The sequence below is a fragment of the Pteronotus mesoamericanus genome, unplaced genomic scaffold (assembly GCF_021234165.1).
Source record: "Pteronotus mesoamericanus isolate MK-2021 breed Mesoamerican mustached bat unplaced genomic scaffold, CSHL_Meso_final scaffold_167, whole genome shotgun sequence".
Classification (NCBI taxonomy): Eukaryota; Metazoa; Chordata; class Mammalia; order Chiroptera; family Mormoopidae; genus Pteronotus; species Pteronotus mesoamericanus.
Window position 1 is genome coordinate 1,071,918 of NW_026555308.1, and position 14,126 is coordinate 1,086,043.

The 14,126-nt window shown below is 54.1% G+C and overlaps 2 protein-coding genes across 3 annotated transcripts; both read right to left on the reverse strand.

Annotated features, from left to right (window-relative positions):
• Window positions 1-1,480: 1,480 nt before the first annotated feature.
• Window positions 1,481-5,755, reverse strand: MSRB1 (methionine sulfoxide reductase B1). 2 transcript variants are annotated; one of them, XM_054589391.1, is made up of 4 exons: window positions 5,599-5,755; window positions 3,758-3,906; window positions 3,298-3,412; window positions 2,206-2,380 (listed from the first exon to the last, which is right to left on the reverse strand). In XM_054589391.1, exons 1-4 carry the CDS (start codon window positions 5,651-5,653, stop codon window positions 2,349-2,351), a joined length of 351 nt encoding a protein of 116 aa, XP_054445366.1. In that variant the 5' UTR covers window positions 5,654-5,755; the 3' UTR covers window positions 2,206-2,348. The 2 variants fall into 2 exon arrangements, with proteins under 2 accessions (XP_054445365.1, XP_054445366.1); XM_054589390.1 differs by lacking the exon at window positions 3,298-3,412 and having other exon boundaries at window positions 1,481-2,380.
• Window positions 5,756-6,116: 361 nt separating this feature from the next.
• RPL3L (ribosomal protein L3 like) lies at window positions 6,117-13,076 on the reverse strand. The gene is made up of 10 exons (XM_054589371.1): window positions 12,945-13,076; window positions 12,272-12,464; window positions 10,885-11,053; window positions 9,558-9,693; window positions 8,052-8,238; window positions 7,798-7,958; window positions 7,493-7,594; window positions 6,895-6,990; window positions 6,552-6,671; window positions 6,117-6,258 (listed from the first exon to the last, which is right to left on the reverse strand). Exons 1-10 carry the CDS (start codon window positions 13,074-13,076, stop codon window positions 6,202-6,204), a joined length of 1,353 nt encoding a protein of 450 aa, XP_054445346.1. The 3' UTR covers window positions 6,117-6,201.
• Between the last annotated feature and the right edge of the window lie 1,050 nt (window positions 13,077-14,126).

Genomic DNA, 14,126 nt, shown 5'->3' on the forward strand with positions numbered 1-14,126 from the left:
GGCAACTCCCCCGGGCGCACGCTCCAACTTGCCTCCCTTACCCTCAGGCATAGGCAGGGGCTTCCCACTGGACCTTCCCCGAGCCACACCTCAACCAGGGTCAAGGCTCACCCTGGCATTTGTCATTCAGAAAAGAAAGCTGTGGATGAGCAAAAGTCCCAAGCATTGTCAATTCACTCTTCCATTCTGTACTGAAGGAAGCATACCAGGGTTCTTCCTTAAGGCATCCTGGTCTCCCCTCTACTCCAGGCGTTCTGGGTCTGTAAACTGGCTCTAGTCTGGGGATTGATTGAGGAGTCATGACTCTGTTTTATGGTTCAAGTTAGACTTTTGTTCACTTGACCTAGAATGATTCTGTTTATACAGATGAAGTAAAAATTCAGTAGGCTTCCCATCTATTTCACTTTTAGGGACATCATGATCAGCTAGCCCATGCCATTACTGCTTTGACTCTGCTGTCTGTTCAGGTAAACACACCCACCTTGTCTTTGGCCATTAAGTGCACCTCCACTTGGACACCGACATCTCAGGATCCAATGACAACATTGAGTTAAGGTTTCCCAATTCCACAGCAGCAGCTCTCGTGTAAGTTCTGGCCTACACTGAAGAGTGATCACAGAGCTCTTCTGGGATGCTGGGGCTCCCCTCACAGCCACGGTAAAAGGTGTGTCCCCCAAACACTCCCAGGGTGGGTCTTAAATGACAAATCCACTATAACATTCCTATCTGCCCAAGCCTTTGGATATCCTTCTCTGGAGTGGACCAAGACAGATCTGGCATTTCAGCTCGATTTAGTGTGGGCCTCCTTCGGGCCAGGTTTCAACCAACTAAGCAAACTGTTAGAACCCTTTCTAACCTCAACATTAAAGTCTCTGCTCAGTGAGCCACTATCAATAAATTCAGCCTGCTCCAACGTTATGTTCTTCCCACCATTATCCCACCCCCTTAATATTTATTCCCACACACGTTCCCCAGATTTGTCAATACAAATTGCAAAAATCATGTGGTTCTTTGGGAGTATAGCACACCTGTCTGTGGGTCACGTTTCGCACCTCCCCCCACGGGGCCTGGGGCATGCCGAGTTTGCCCTTGCATGTGCTGTGCCTCTGCCTGGGAAGCTCTTCTCCTTGCTTCTCTCACCCATCACTGCTGGGTTGTGATGACCGTTCCTCAGCATCCCCCTCCCTGACTACTGGAGGCAAAGCACCAGCCCTCTAATCATCCCGTCCTCAAACCCTAGCATCATTACTCTGCCATCGTTGCTCACAGCCCTTCTCGTCATCTGACATGAATTTACTCTTAACTATGCCATGAGACCTTGAGGGCCCCATCTCTCACGCACATGGCTGCATCCCCAGCACTGACGCTAGAACCTGGCATGGAGCAAATGTTCAATAAATATTTGTGGAAAAAACAGAATGTGCAAAGCCTGACCCTTGTATCCTGGCATCTCTGCTGCTATTAATAAACAGAGCAGGACTGGATTTCATTTGTTTATTCACATCCTCCTAATTACTCCCGATAGGATTCACAATGGGAAGGAGGGCTTCAGCATCACCCACCTCCCAGATTGCAAGAGATTTAGCACATGTGCAGGTAAGAGTGGTCACTGTGCCCTGGGAAGCTGTGGACTGTAGGCTGTGAGCTCCAGAGCCCCCAACCTTGTGTAGTCAAGGTAATGAAGCAATAGAGGCTTTCTTAAGCCCATGTGAGGCAAGCAGCAGGCACACAGATTGTGAAACAGTGTTCAGGGTTTCTATTCTCCTAACTAAGAGACCAAAGGTCTGTCCCCTCTACCCACTCTGACCATAGGTCACAGATCATCAACACTCTGGCTGCCTAGAAGGGTTTAACCAGAATGAATCATGCAGTGACTGAGGCTGGAGCAGCCAGCTAGGAACTCCTCCATTTGCATTCTGGCCCCCAGCACAGCTTGAGGGAGATGGGCACCAGCTTTGCTGAGAGCCAGCTTTGGTGAGGGCTTAAAATTGGACCCCATAGGGGCGAGTCCCAACAGGCAAGGAGGGGGTACTGGACTGAGGAGAAGTAAAGGTGGGGCACGTCGCCACTCACAGATGAGCCAGGCCTAGAGCCCACCTCCTTGAAGCCAAGATGAGCTAAAAGCTGGGCACTCCAGGCCCATCCTGGCAGCAGGATATGAGCCATAAGTGGCCAACTAGTACTCTTCCCAAGGAGACCCAGTGCAGAGCCAAGGCCTCGTGAGCCTTCCTGATGTTTCAGCCACCCCCCATTCCCTGTTTGAATGTCTGGGGTTCAAATTCCAAATTAGGGTGGCCAGAGCGTGGTCACCACGCAGTACCCATCTGAGGAGGCTGAGAGCTGCCCACCTACTTCCCCTGGGAGGCAGCATTTTCTTTGTCTGAAAGAAAAAGAGAAGAGAGAAAAATCAATCCTTGCTCAATTATGTTTCAGACACCATTCTCTGGGTTAACCCCCGCCACTCCAGCCTGCAAGCTGACAGAACTAGGAGGACCCAGACATCCAGCTTAGGGGAGTCTGTGTGCCCCATCATAACCCAGAGCCGCTTCTTCCTGCATATGGACAGAAGACGAATAACTACAAAAGGACAAAAGCATCATCGCACCTTATCATGCATGAGCCCCTAGTTTAACCCTCAGTGACAGCAGCAAGCAGGTGCTGTCAGCAGCCCCATTTTACAGAGGATGAAACAAACTAGGGACTGGCCACAGTTTTGCAGGTGGCAAAAGTGGTGCTGGGATTTGAGCTACAAGGGTTTGGGAGGAGTCCTGAGGGTGGCTGATTGTGCAAACAGACGTGCAGTAATGTGTGAGCATGTGTGTGAGCAGGAGAACAAAGGCCAGAGAGGAGGCTGAGCTCAGATAAAATGCAGGAAAAAGAACTACAGCTCCCGAAAACAAGCTACAAATAATAATACTGCCAACAGGAGTGCATATTTGAGCTATTACTATGTGCCAGGCCCCAGGTGCAGGCCCCTGGTCCTCAGCTTCCACCCAGCCCTGCCTCCCATTCCAGTAGAGGGAAGAGCCAGGCTTCTGGAGAAAACCCTTTGCCACACCCATCTTCATATGTCCCTTTTGGGGACACATGCAATCAACTGGGCACAGGAGGCCAGACATCTGCTGCCCTGTCCCTGTCCTGCAGCTGTCTTTTGGGGTGGTTGTGGGCAGTCCTGAGCAGTATGCTTTGGTGCCCCCATGCTTTGTCACTGTAAGTGGATGAAAACAGTGTGCCACCTGCCAGGGGCCTCTAAAAAGTATGACAGACCTGTGTCCAGCTGCCTGATGACAAGCTCACCTTTAGGGACAAACTTCAGCGAGCTGCTGAATATTCAGAAGCGTGACTGCCCCTGCTTGGGGCCATCATTCAGGAACTCGTGGCCCAACCCATTGCCACACTTGCCACAGAAGACCTTGGAAGAGCACAAAACAGCCACATGAGCTTCCAGCCAAAAAAACAGCTGTCGCAATGCCCTCTCCTGCCACCAGCACACGACATCCTCCCCAAGCCCATTTCCCAAGGTAGCTGCTGGCAGGCGAGGGCCGATCTCCATTCTGGAGCCTGGAAAAGAAAGTCGTCCTATTTCCCTGTTCTCACCAGGACCTCGAGCTCTCCCAACAATTTGAGGTGGCAACTTCCCTGGCTGAGGCCAGATGCCTGGGATAGACAGATTCTAAGCCCTTAGAGCTGTGGGGGGAGCAGAGGAAAAACGGGGTGGCCTACATCCCCCTTCCCACCCCCTGCTGTTACAACTCACCTTTAAGGCTTCAGGCCGACCGTGCTCTGGATGCTTGACCACACTGTCAGCATGGATAGTCTCGGTGAAGGCTGGCCATGGAGACGAGTGAGCATACTTTGCATGGCTAGAGAAGAGCTCGTAGCCACACTTGGCGCACACGTACATACCTGGAGGCAGAAACAGAGATGCTGCTTCTTTGGTGTGAATCCTTGGACCTCATATAACACAGCACTCTCCCCCCTCACAGAGTGGGCTGTACACCCTCCCCACACCCCCACCTGGGTAATGGCTTTGGGAGGCAGACACCACTGAGCTCACATTTGGTGGTTCTTGGTATGTGTCAGAGATCAGGAGAGTCACTTTTTACCATTATCTCATTGACTCTTCTCAACAGTCCTGTGATGCAGACCCATTCACTGAACAGGTGAGGAAGCTGAAGCTCGGTGATACGAGAGACTCAGGTAGGTGTGCAACCAAGAAGGAACCCAGGGGTCTGAAGAGGACATAGTATTCCCATTCCTCACAGGACCCACACAGTGGGGGCTCTGACATAGCCAGCACCACCACCTAGCCCCTCTCCCTTCCAAAGTGGCTGTCCTGCTGCCCAGCGAAGCCTTGAGCTAGATTCCCATCCACAGTCCTGCTCCCCCTGGCTGAAGAGAGTGGTCTCAAAGAAAAGGCCTCCAGGCCAGACGGGACACAGGAAGACAGGACCAGGGAGAACAGATTTTAACCTATCCTGAAAAGATCATTTTGAGAGCTGAAAACAGGGTTGTGCAGAACCGGAAGCAGGTACCCCTTACCCACCGCCTGGCCTGAGGAGAACCTTCCTTGGAGTTCGTGAACTACTCGGTCTTTACCAGTAACTGGAGGAGGAAGCAAAGAGGAACCAGGAGCTGCTGTAGGAGTGGAGTTACCACTGCTGTCTTGGCAGATCAGCCTTAAGTTCCCACAGCCAGAGGGTCTCAGAGGAGGGCTTTGCCCAAAGTGTCCTATGTCACAGCTGATATCCATGGATGCTCAGTGTCAGAGCCTAGCCCCCTAGAAAGGTGATACCCAACAGACCCCACCCTAGGTAAGTCATTGCTCTAGACTTGCCTGTGGCATGTTTTTACCAAATTAGTCCATCACCAGGCAGCACAGACGAGAAGGAGACTCATCAGGACTTCTTAAAGCCTGGGACCAGGATTGAGGGCTGCCAAGTCACAAGCCACTCCCAACCCCACTACTCCCACCCTGCCCAGGCTGTCGGGTCAAATTTCACTACACTGGTCACTAGTGGTCTAGCGGAACTCCTGTTTCCCAACCCCAGGGCCCTGAGCGGGGTGGGAAAAGGTGGGAAAATCACCTAGACCAGCACAATCTAACTCAAACAGGATGTTCAGCGCTTGCTGGCTTACTCCACAGGTGCCGGAAAGAGGGGAGGGGAGGTGAAAGGGCAGGGGTCACAAAAGAGAGAGGTAGCAGCTGCGAGGAGGGGCAGCCCTATCACAGGAGTTGCCCCGGAGCAAGACCTTCCACTGGGTTCCTCTTAAGTACAGATCCTAAACCGGATCTCCCACCACCCCCATGTACACTGACCCCACAGATTTTTCCCGGAAATAGCCACGCTCACACTCAGTCTTTCCTCCTCGAGAGAGTCTCTAATGTCCTCCTCCCCTCAGGTACCTCTACTCTCCGAGGCCCCTAGACTCCTCCCTCCTCCGTGATCCCCTTTATATGCGCTCCTTTCCACGCGGCCCCACTTGCCTCTGCCCCACTCCCGGAGCTCCAAGTCTCCATCACCACCCAAGGGCAGTGACGCCCCGTCGAATGTGCGCCCCCTCCCAGCTGCTCTCCCGGAAGATCACAGGTTGTACCCGGATCAAAGTGGTTCTGGAAAACCTCGCCCCCGAAGAAGCTGCAGAACGCCATGGCGCCAACGGGACCGCTGCACGGTCGTGGTTGCTTCAGCTCTGAGACCACCGACCTCTCGTTCACCGCCAGACCCCGAACCACGAGGCACCGCCCCCTCCAGGGGACCAATCACTTCCAGGAACGCCGAGACAACCCCCCCCACGGGGCCCGCCTCCAGAGGGCCCGCCCCTTCCCGCGTACCAATCCGGGCCAGAGTTCCGGTTTCTTCCTACCAGAAGCCCAGCACCCTCCCGACGACCTGCCGGCGCACTTCAACGCTTGTAGGCCCTGCCCACCGACAACTCCTAAGAACCACTCCTGTGCTGCGTCCCCGAGACCCAGCGCCAGGGGGCGCCACTGAGCGGCGCTGGGTTTTGGGACGGCGGCCGAACAGCTTGTGCTCTCTCCCCGCCCCGGCGCCAAGTCCCGTGCCACAGGCCTTCCACCGGCTTTTCCAGGCCCTCAACTCAGACTCCGCGGGAAGAGTTGCCTCCAGCCTTTATTAGACAAAGGGGACAGGCGAGGGTCGCCCGCGCTCCTTCCAGGTTCCCTCCATCCCAAGCCGCCTACAAGTCTCCTGAGGTCTCCGGCTTTTCTTTCTCAAGATGCTTCTTCTGGGGACCCTGTGCGGGGGCGGAAGGTGGGGAGCAGGAGGAGCCTTAGTCACAGGGGTCTGGCTCAGAATACTCTCTCTGGCCAGCCTCCCGAGTCACCCAGAGGCGGCCCTGCTGACCCGTCCCACCGTCGTCCCTCCCCTCTACCTTCTTTCAAAGCAAGAATCAATGCCCAGGGCTGGGCTCCGAAAAGCCCCCTCCTGTGGATGAGTGTGGGAGCATCCCACCACCCCAATTTGAGCTTCCCACTCTGGAGCAAGGAGATGTGAGGTCTGAGCTCCAGAGAACGGAGAGGGACTCACCATGAAGGCCCTCTTCTCTTGGGCTGTCTGGAAGCGGCCATGTCCAAACTTTGAGGTGGTATCAATGAACTTGAGTTCAATATTCTCCAGGGCCCGGCGGCTGTGGTGCACCAGTAGGGACTGGGGATCCATGGGAGAGGGGAGCCTCAAGATGGAAGTCCCCACCCCCTCCAGTAACCTCCAATTCACCTGTCCATCTTCTGCCAGAACCCCTCTGTTCTTGCTGTCCTCATCCCCATCCCCCTTCAGAGTAGGCTGAGGAAAAGACAGGATAGCCACCCACTCCTCCCAAAGCCCATGAGGCTCCTGCTCCCCAGCTCCCCAACCCACTGCCTGCCCTGACCTTCCTCAGTGTGATGACCCGCTTCTTGGTTCCCGCGATGCAACCCTTCAGCATGACGAAGTCGTTGTTGACCTCCCCATAGTGAGGGAAGCCACCCTGTGGGGAGGTGGGTCAAGGTCCAGACTGAGTTAGAAGGCAGCTGTGAACCCTGGGAGAACTCCCATGCTGGGCTATAACTGGAAGGAGCCAGTGCTGACTGCTGGCCAGGGGGTGACACCTCCTATCACTGATCAAAGCAGCATCCAAGCCCACCCAAAGTCTTCTGCTGCAGTATTTAACTTAACAATCTGCATTTTACACAGGGGAAACTGAGGCTCAGAACGGGGGAGTCACCTGCTCCAGCACATACTACAGCTGGAGTTCAAACCCAGGTAGCCTGCCTCCAAGGGCACAATCAGAGCTGCTTCATTCTGCACCTCACAACAGCAGCTGGAGCGTAAGCTACCTGCAAAGGAGGCTCAGAAAGTGGAAGAAAGGATTCTTTCCACCAGGCAGCTGCGTGGTGGGGTCTGAGCCCTTGTGGCATCGCAGCACCCCACACACCTGCCCCACACATGCTCATCAGGCCCCCTCAGCCAAGCTGCTCGCCCACCCTCACCAGCGGTGTGATGGACTTGTCCGTGATGTCGTAGCTGGTGGACGCGTTATTCTTAACCAGCTTCCCATCCTCTGTGTGCACCCCCCGGCCAATGCGGTAGATCTGCCAGGAGAACAAGGCACATTGAGGGCAGCAGGTGGCCTCTGGGGCCAGCAGTATGTCCACACCCATCAGCTGTGGCCTTAGAACCAGAAACTGGTGGGTGCATTTCAGAGCCTTTGGGGGGCCAGGCAGTGTCTGGGTCATTTACTCCACCACCTGGGGTCTGGTCACAACATCCCCCCTCACCAGGCCTTTGGACACACCTTCTTATTGAGCTCTGTGCGGTGGTGGTAGCCCTTCTGTCCGGCCCGGGCGATGGAGCAGCCCACACGTGCAGGGTGCCAGGCACCAATGCAGGCTACCTTTCGAAGCCCCTTGTGGGTCTTCCGAGGCAGTTTCTTGGTGTGCCAGCGGCTCGTGACCCCTGCAGGTGGGAGGGACTGTGGTTGAGAAGGCAGTCTGGCCTCCATCCCCTCCAGGCAGCCTTCCAGGAGCTGCCTTCTCCACCAGGTCCTACCTTTGATACCGCGGCCCTTGGTGACAGCGATGACATCAATGACCTCGCTCTGACTGAACACGCTGTGTACCGGCACCTGCTTCTCCAGCCGGGCCTGGGCCCAGGCCACCTTCTCAGCCACTGTGCCACCATTCAGCTGGATCTCCATGATGTGAGCCTTCTTCTGCCGGAAGGGCAGCAGCTTCATCTGCAGGACCCAGCATATCCAGTCAATTCCCAGAGGGTCAAATGCCCATTTGAAGACATGGCATGACCAGCCAGTGATCCTTAGCAGGCTTGCATGCCTACATTCATTCAGCAGATATTCCCGTGCCTGGTCTCGTTATGCGCCATGTCCTGTGTTAGGCACCGGGGTACAGCATAGAATGAAGTAGACAGGGTCTCGGTCCTTATGGGGCCACCATCTAGCTGGGGGAAGAAGCCAAGTGAACTCTTGGAGAGGACGAAGTGTTCTGATTGGGGGTGGAGGCAACAGTGATTGCACGTAGGGTGGTCAGGGAGGGCCTCTCTGAGGAGTGACATCGGTAACGAAAAGGAGCCCCTAGGTTAAGATCTGAGAGCTTTGGGGACAGAGGAAACTGCATGTGTAATGGCCCTGAGACAGGGAAGGTCCTAGGGAGCAGGGGAGACAGAAGGAAGACCAGTGTGTCTAGACCATGGGGAGCAAGGAGGAGGGAGTGCAGGATGGAGTTAGACCTGAGCAGGGGCCTGGCCGAGCAGGTCTTATAAGGAGAAACGGGTTTTATTCCAAGTGTGGAGTCTAATGTAATCTGATTCATATTTTTAAACATCTCTAGCTGCTGCTCCGTGGGGCGCAGGCTAGAAGCAGGGGGAATGCACAGGTGGAAGCAGGAATACAGTTAGGTGATAGCATAGTGTTCAACAATGAGTACTTATGGAGCACCTCCTGCACACAAAGCTTTTGGTGAGTTCTATGGACATGGCGCTGAACAGGCAGCCACGGTCCTTTCCTCAGTGGAGCTCAAGGGAGATGGACATTAACCAATGACACAGGTAACCATGAAATGCAAGTGTGAGAGTAACAGGGTGGGAGATGGGGAGTGTCCCTGCACAAGGCCTATGAAAGGCTTCCTGAGGACTAGGTGCCAAGGAATGTTCCAGAAAAAGCCAGAGAGTAATGTTAGCTCACGTCAAACCAGACCCTAAGTACAAATGTGGATTCACACACACACACTTGTGCCAGAACCCACAGGGAGGCAGCCAGCCGGCCTTCCACACTGGACATTTGGTAGGAAAGCCAAGCCCTTTGGGGCACTTCAGGGCCTTGGTTGACCACTGGGCATGGCTGATGCCCCACAGCCCTCAGAGTGCACTGACCCTCATCCCATTCCTGGATCTGCCAGCAGCCAACGCTTTGGTTCTGTGCCCAGGGCTCATGGTATTTTTAGGCTGACATTTGCCAGGGCTCCTGGAGGCTGGGGTGAAGGAGGGTGAGCCCAGGGGTAAACCAGCTGACTGTGCGTGAACTGGAGCTAGGGGGCTGACCTGGGTGTGGACGATGACCCGAATGACCTTGCAGTACTTCTTCATGGCAGTGAAGTCTTTCTGAAGCTGCTTTTTGCCATCAGCATCGCGCCACCTCTTACAGGCCTTGGTAAAGGCTTTCTTCTTGCTCTTGTGCCTGAGCCACACACAGAGGGTGTTCAGAGAGGCCAGTTGGGGTGGCTCCCCGGGGCCCTGCCCACCTGTCACCCACCAAACATGGATCTTGGAACAGTAAATGTTCCCTCCCTTCCTCCTTTCCTTCCCAGGGGGAAGCCACCTCCAGGCGCTCCCTAGAGTTCTTGGGCTGGCTCCAGTCACCACCTCTAAGCACAGACTGTCCCTCCCTCTTTATTTCCTCAGTTTCTCCCTCTGTAAACTGGGCACTCTCCCTGACTCCTGGGGCCTGAGGTGAGTGGCAGATGTGCAGGAGCTCAGGGAAGGGGCATGTTGGCCACCTGCCCACACTGATACATTCCTGCTGACCTCCCTTCTGAAGCAAACAGCTGGTACACATTCACTGGAACTCCGGGTGGTGGACAGTATTATCCACATTCTACAGATGAAGAAGCCATGGTTCACAGAGGTCAAAGCCCCTGGATGAGGGGCAAGTTGGTAACAACAAAAATAGAGAAAACAAGATCAGCTAGCATTTGCTGATCACTTGCTCTGTGCTGAGCCCTTGATCCACTTTGCTCATCTAATCCTCACAGTAGCCCCAAGATGCAGGGACCACTTGCCCTTTCCCTATGATAGTGTCTGTGGCATGCCTAAAGGTGGCAGGTGACACAAAACTCTAAGACGTCAGCCAGCTTGCCTGTGGTCACACAGCCCACTCTGACTCTAGGGCCCATAAAGGGCCAGAGCTGAGCCATGTCTCTGCCTGAATAAGGAGGGGTGTGTCTGTGAGGTTACTCAGGTGGGGGAAGAGGGGGGTCTTCCCTCTCAGGACTTGTGCCAGGGAAGATTTGAAGCCTGAGAATGCCTTTCTTTCTGGTGAGACCAGCTCATCAGTTGGCTGTTTCCCTTTTCACCTTAGATGCTAGGAAGCTCAAAACCAACTGACATTTCATCACATTAGTTCCTTAATGAACCCTGAGGATTAGAAAACCTGCTTCGCCTTTTCTAGTCCAATTTCCTCTCCGATCTGCTAATACACTTTTACTGATTGAAGGCATCCCTTCACACACACTCATACACTTTCCTGACTTCCACACACTCTTGACACTTCTACACACCCCCATCATTCCAGCACAGGCATGGGGAGTAAAGGGCCCATCCTCCCCAGGGTTCCACCAGCCCACACAGGGTCCGCCCGCAGGGCCCTCACCAGTCTTTGTAGAAGCGCCGGCGGCACTCGTCACTGAGGTGCTCTGCAAAGATGGTCTTGAAGCTCCGCAGGCCTCGAGGGGTGGCCACGTAGCCCACAACACCCACCACCACCAGGGGTGGCGTCTCCACAATCGTCACCGCCTCCACCTCCTCCCGCTTGGAAATTTCTGGATGAGACCCAGAGACAGGCATGGAGGGGAGCCTCCAGAGCCCAAGGGTAAGGGGGACTGAGTAGAAGAGCCAACCGCAGCCCCTCCGGCCTGAAGGAGGATGAAGCACCACAGCCCCCGGGCTGCTGAGGACAGAGGGCCTCTCAACCAGAGCCCTCGCTAACCTCCAGCTCTCAAACTGCCCACTCCCTGCTTTTTCTCCCCTTGCCCTGTCGTGACATGCAGCAGCTGCCGGTCAGAGCCCCACAGGCGGTCCATGCTAGCTCTGACACCGAGATCTCAGGCAAAGCCTGACCTTTTCCCTGCCTCAGTTTCCCCACCAGATCATCCGGGAATGGGCTAGGAGAGCAACAGCCAGGGTAGCATTCCCCAAAGGGTGCGGTTGGGCTTCCTTTAGTGAGGCACAAATGATCATTTTTTAATTTTAATACTTAAACATGTATTTTGATGAATTCTAGGGAAAAAACCTATAATTTGTTCAAATGCACAATTTTATAGATGTTATTACTGAGGCTGATACAAAGTAAAAAGAAGTATATGTTTAAAAATATATTAGGATAAATAAAAAACAGGGGAGTAGTTGCCAAAAGGTTGGGGGAGGGGTGACTGTAGCTATAAAAGGGCAGCAGGGGAACTCACTTGGGGATGGAATATTCCAAGGTGATGGGTACATACATGTCCACATGACAGAGCCATGTAGAGCTAGATACACATGGGTGCACACAGACACAACTGGGGAAACATGGGTAAACAAACATCCTGTTGTGACATATAGCTTTACAAGAGGTTTCCATCAGGGGGAACCAGGTGAAGGGTACATGGAATCTCTCTCTACATTGTTTCTTACAACCACATGTGAATTCACATAATCTCAAAACAAGGAGTATAATTAGGTGCCTGCCTTTGACTCCTAGCTCCTCCATTTACTAACTAGGCCACTGGCAAGTTTTATAACTGCTCCATTTCCTCATCTGGAAACTAAAGGCAATGACAGAACCCACCTGAAGGGGTGGCCAGTGGCCAGTGGTCACAGAGGGTCATCGTTCTGACTGCCATTCCCACAGGCAGGGCCTTGCCCTTTCTGGGGCCATTTCCCTTCTTGAAGTCCAATTCTGATTCCTAGCACTTGAAAGTTTCTCTAAATCTTCTGACAGTAAGGGATTCTCTTGCAAATTTTCCCCTGCCCCCCACCATGTGTCCCTCGTGGCCACTCACTGAGCCCCGGCCGGTGCACCTCTCGCAGAGTGTGTGTCATGCCAGCCTTGTAACCCAGGAAAGCTGTGAGGTGCACAGGCTGGCTGGGGTCATCCCGAGGCCATGTCTTCACCTTGCCCCGGTGCCGGTGGCTCCTCTTGTGGGGCAGGAAGCCCAGATGTCCATGCCGAGGGGCAGAGAACTTTCGGTGGGACTGGGGACAGGAGAAGATGGAGGTCAGAGGTGGGGTCACCCTAGTGAAAATGGCTGGATGTTCCCAGGGCCCAAAACGGAGAAAGGAGCTGGACACCCCAGATTGAGGCTCAGTGGTCTTCGGTGCCTCTATCTGTCTGCAGGAAAGGAGGTTTGCCCAGGGGCAGTGTCTTATGAATGGAACCAGCACCAAGCCCTCCTCACCCACAGGCTTCCTGCCTTAGCAGGCTCAGCCCAGCTCGGCCCAGATGAGGTAGGCCCACATTGTGGCTAGGGCTATAGAGACAGGGAGCTGCTGCCATCTGTCCGTCTCCCTGCCTGTTCTAGGCCTGGCAGGCCAAGCTCTGGTCCCTGCAGTCCCCTCCAATCCCTTACTCCTTCACAGGCCCAAGGACTATCCCTGCTGGATGAGACTCCAGAAGCCCACCTGCCCCTCCCAGGAAGCTGGCTTGCTCCAGCTCCAGCCCCCCAGCCCACTGACCATGGCGGCTGGTCCCTGCAGGTCAGGAAAGAAAGGGGCCTTCCTGCCAGGTGCTGGAGGTCGAGTGGCAGGGCCAGCACGCACACAACAGCCAGATCCCAGATTTAGCCCCTGGCAGGGAAGTTTGGTCATCTCCCTTGGCAGGCATGGGCTCTGGTGTCAAGGGAAGGCTTGGCCTGGGCGGGGCAGTGGGGGGACATCAAATGAACAGCCTGGGGTGGGGACACTTGGTGCCAGGGCTGGCACTCCTTTCCTCAAGGGCCCTGGGAATGGGTCGCTCCCACTTTATTTTCTTCCTTGTGAAACCTGTCCCCAGGACAAGAACAACTTGGCGTGGTGGGAGGCCAAGAATTCTGGCTGAGGGGCTTCCTTCATGCAGCTGCCAAAAAGAGGGTTTGAATCCAGTTTGCTGGCGTCGAGACAGAGGAGATTCCTGTCCTGTCTTGTCCTGAGTGTTGTGAGCCTGAGCTGGGGAGAGATAGGGAGGGTTGACTCTGTGCCCGGAGAATCACCAGGGCCCTGATTCAATACCAGGATCCCTTGACTGTAATAACTGTGATCCAAGAACATTTAGACACTCTTATGAACTGAAGTTTTGAATGAAAATGGGATTGAAATCTCTTATTTTTTGATTCAAAGATTCTATCGTCACAATGTTCTGTAGCTGTAGAAACAGAGTTTTATAGGCCTGAGATGCCACTGAGGGTCTGTGAATTTTGCATGATTCATTCCTAAGATCCTGTGCTATTAAAATGCCATGATCCTTTCTTTTTGTTGTTTTTGAATTACAAATCTACTTTTAATACTTCAGGGTAACCTCTTCCACCACAGGAGTGGCCCCAGGGAGAGAAGTTGCCTGAGGAAGGGAGCACAGAAGAGATCAATGTAGATTCAGGACACAGGAAATGCCATTGGTGCTAGAGTGCTACAGGACACGCAGGGGCATGGTGGGACTGGGTCCAGACTCACAGACCAAGGGCAGGAGGTTTGGACACAGAGCCACAGAACTACTCAGGTAGTTCTTTGCTCTCATTTGCCTTTTTTGCGCTTCTGCTGCATGATCTTTGAGTCCCTCTGCTCCCAGGCAGCAGCAGAAAGCCATCACCTCAGCACTGTCAGGGTATCATGGCCATGGCAGCAGCTCAGCCTTGCCTCCATTGGGTCCTTTCTTTCAGTCCCATG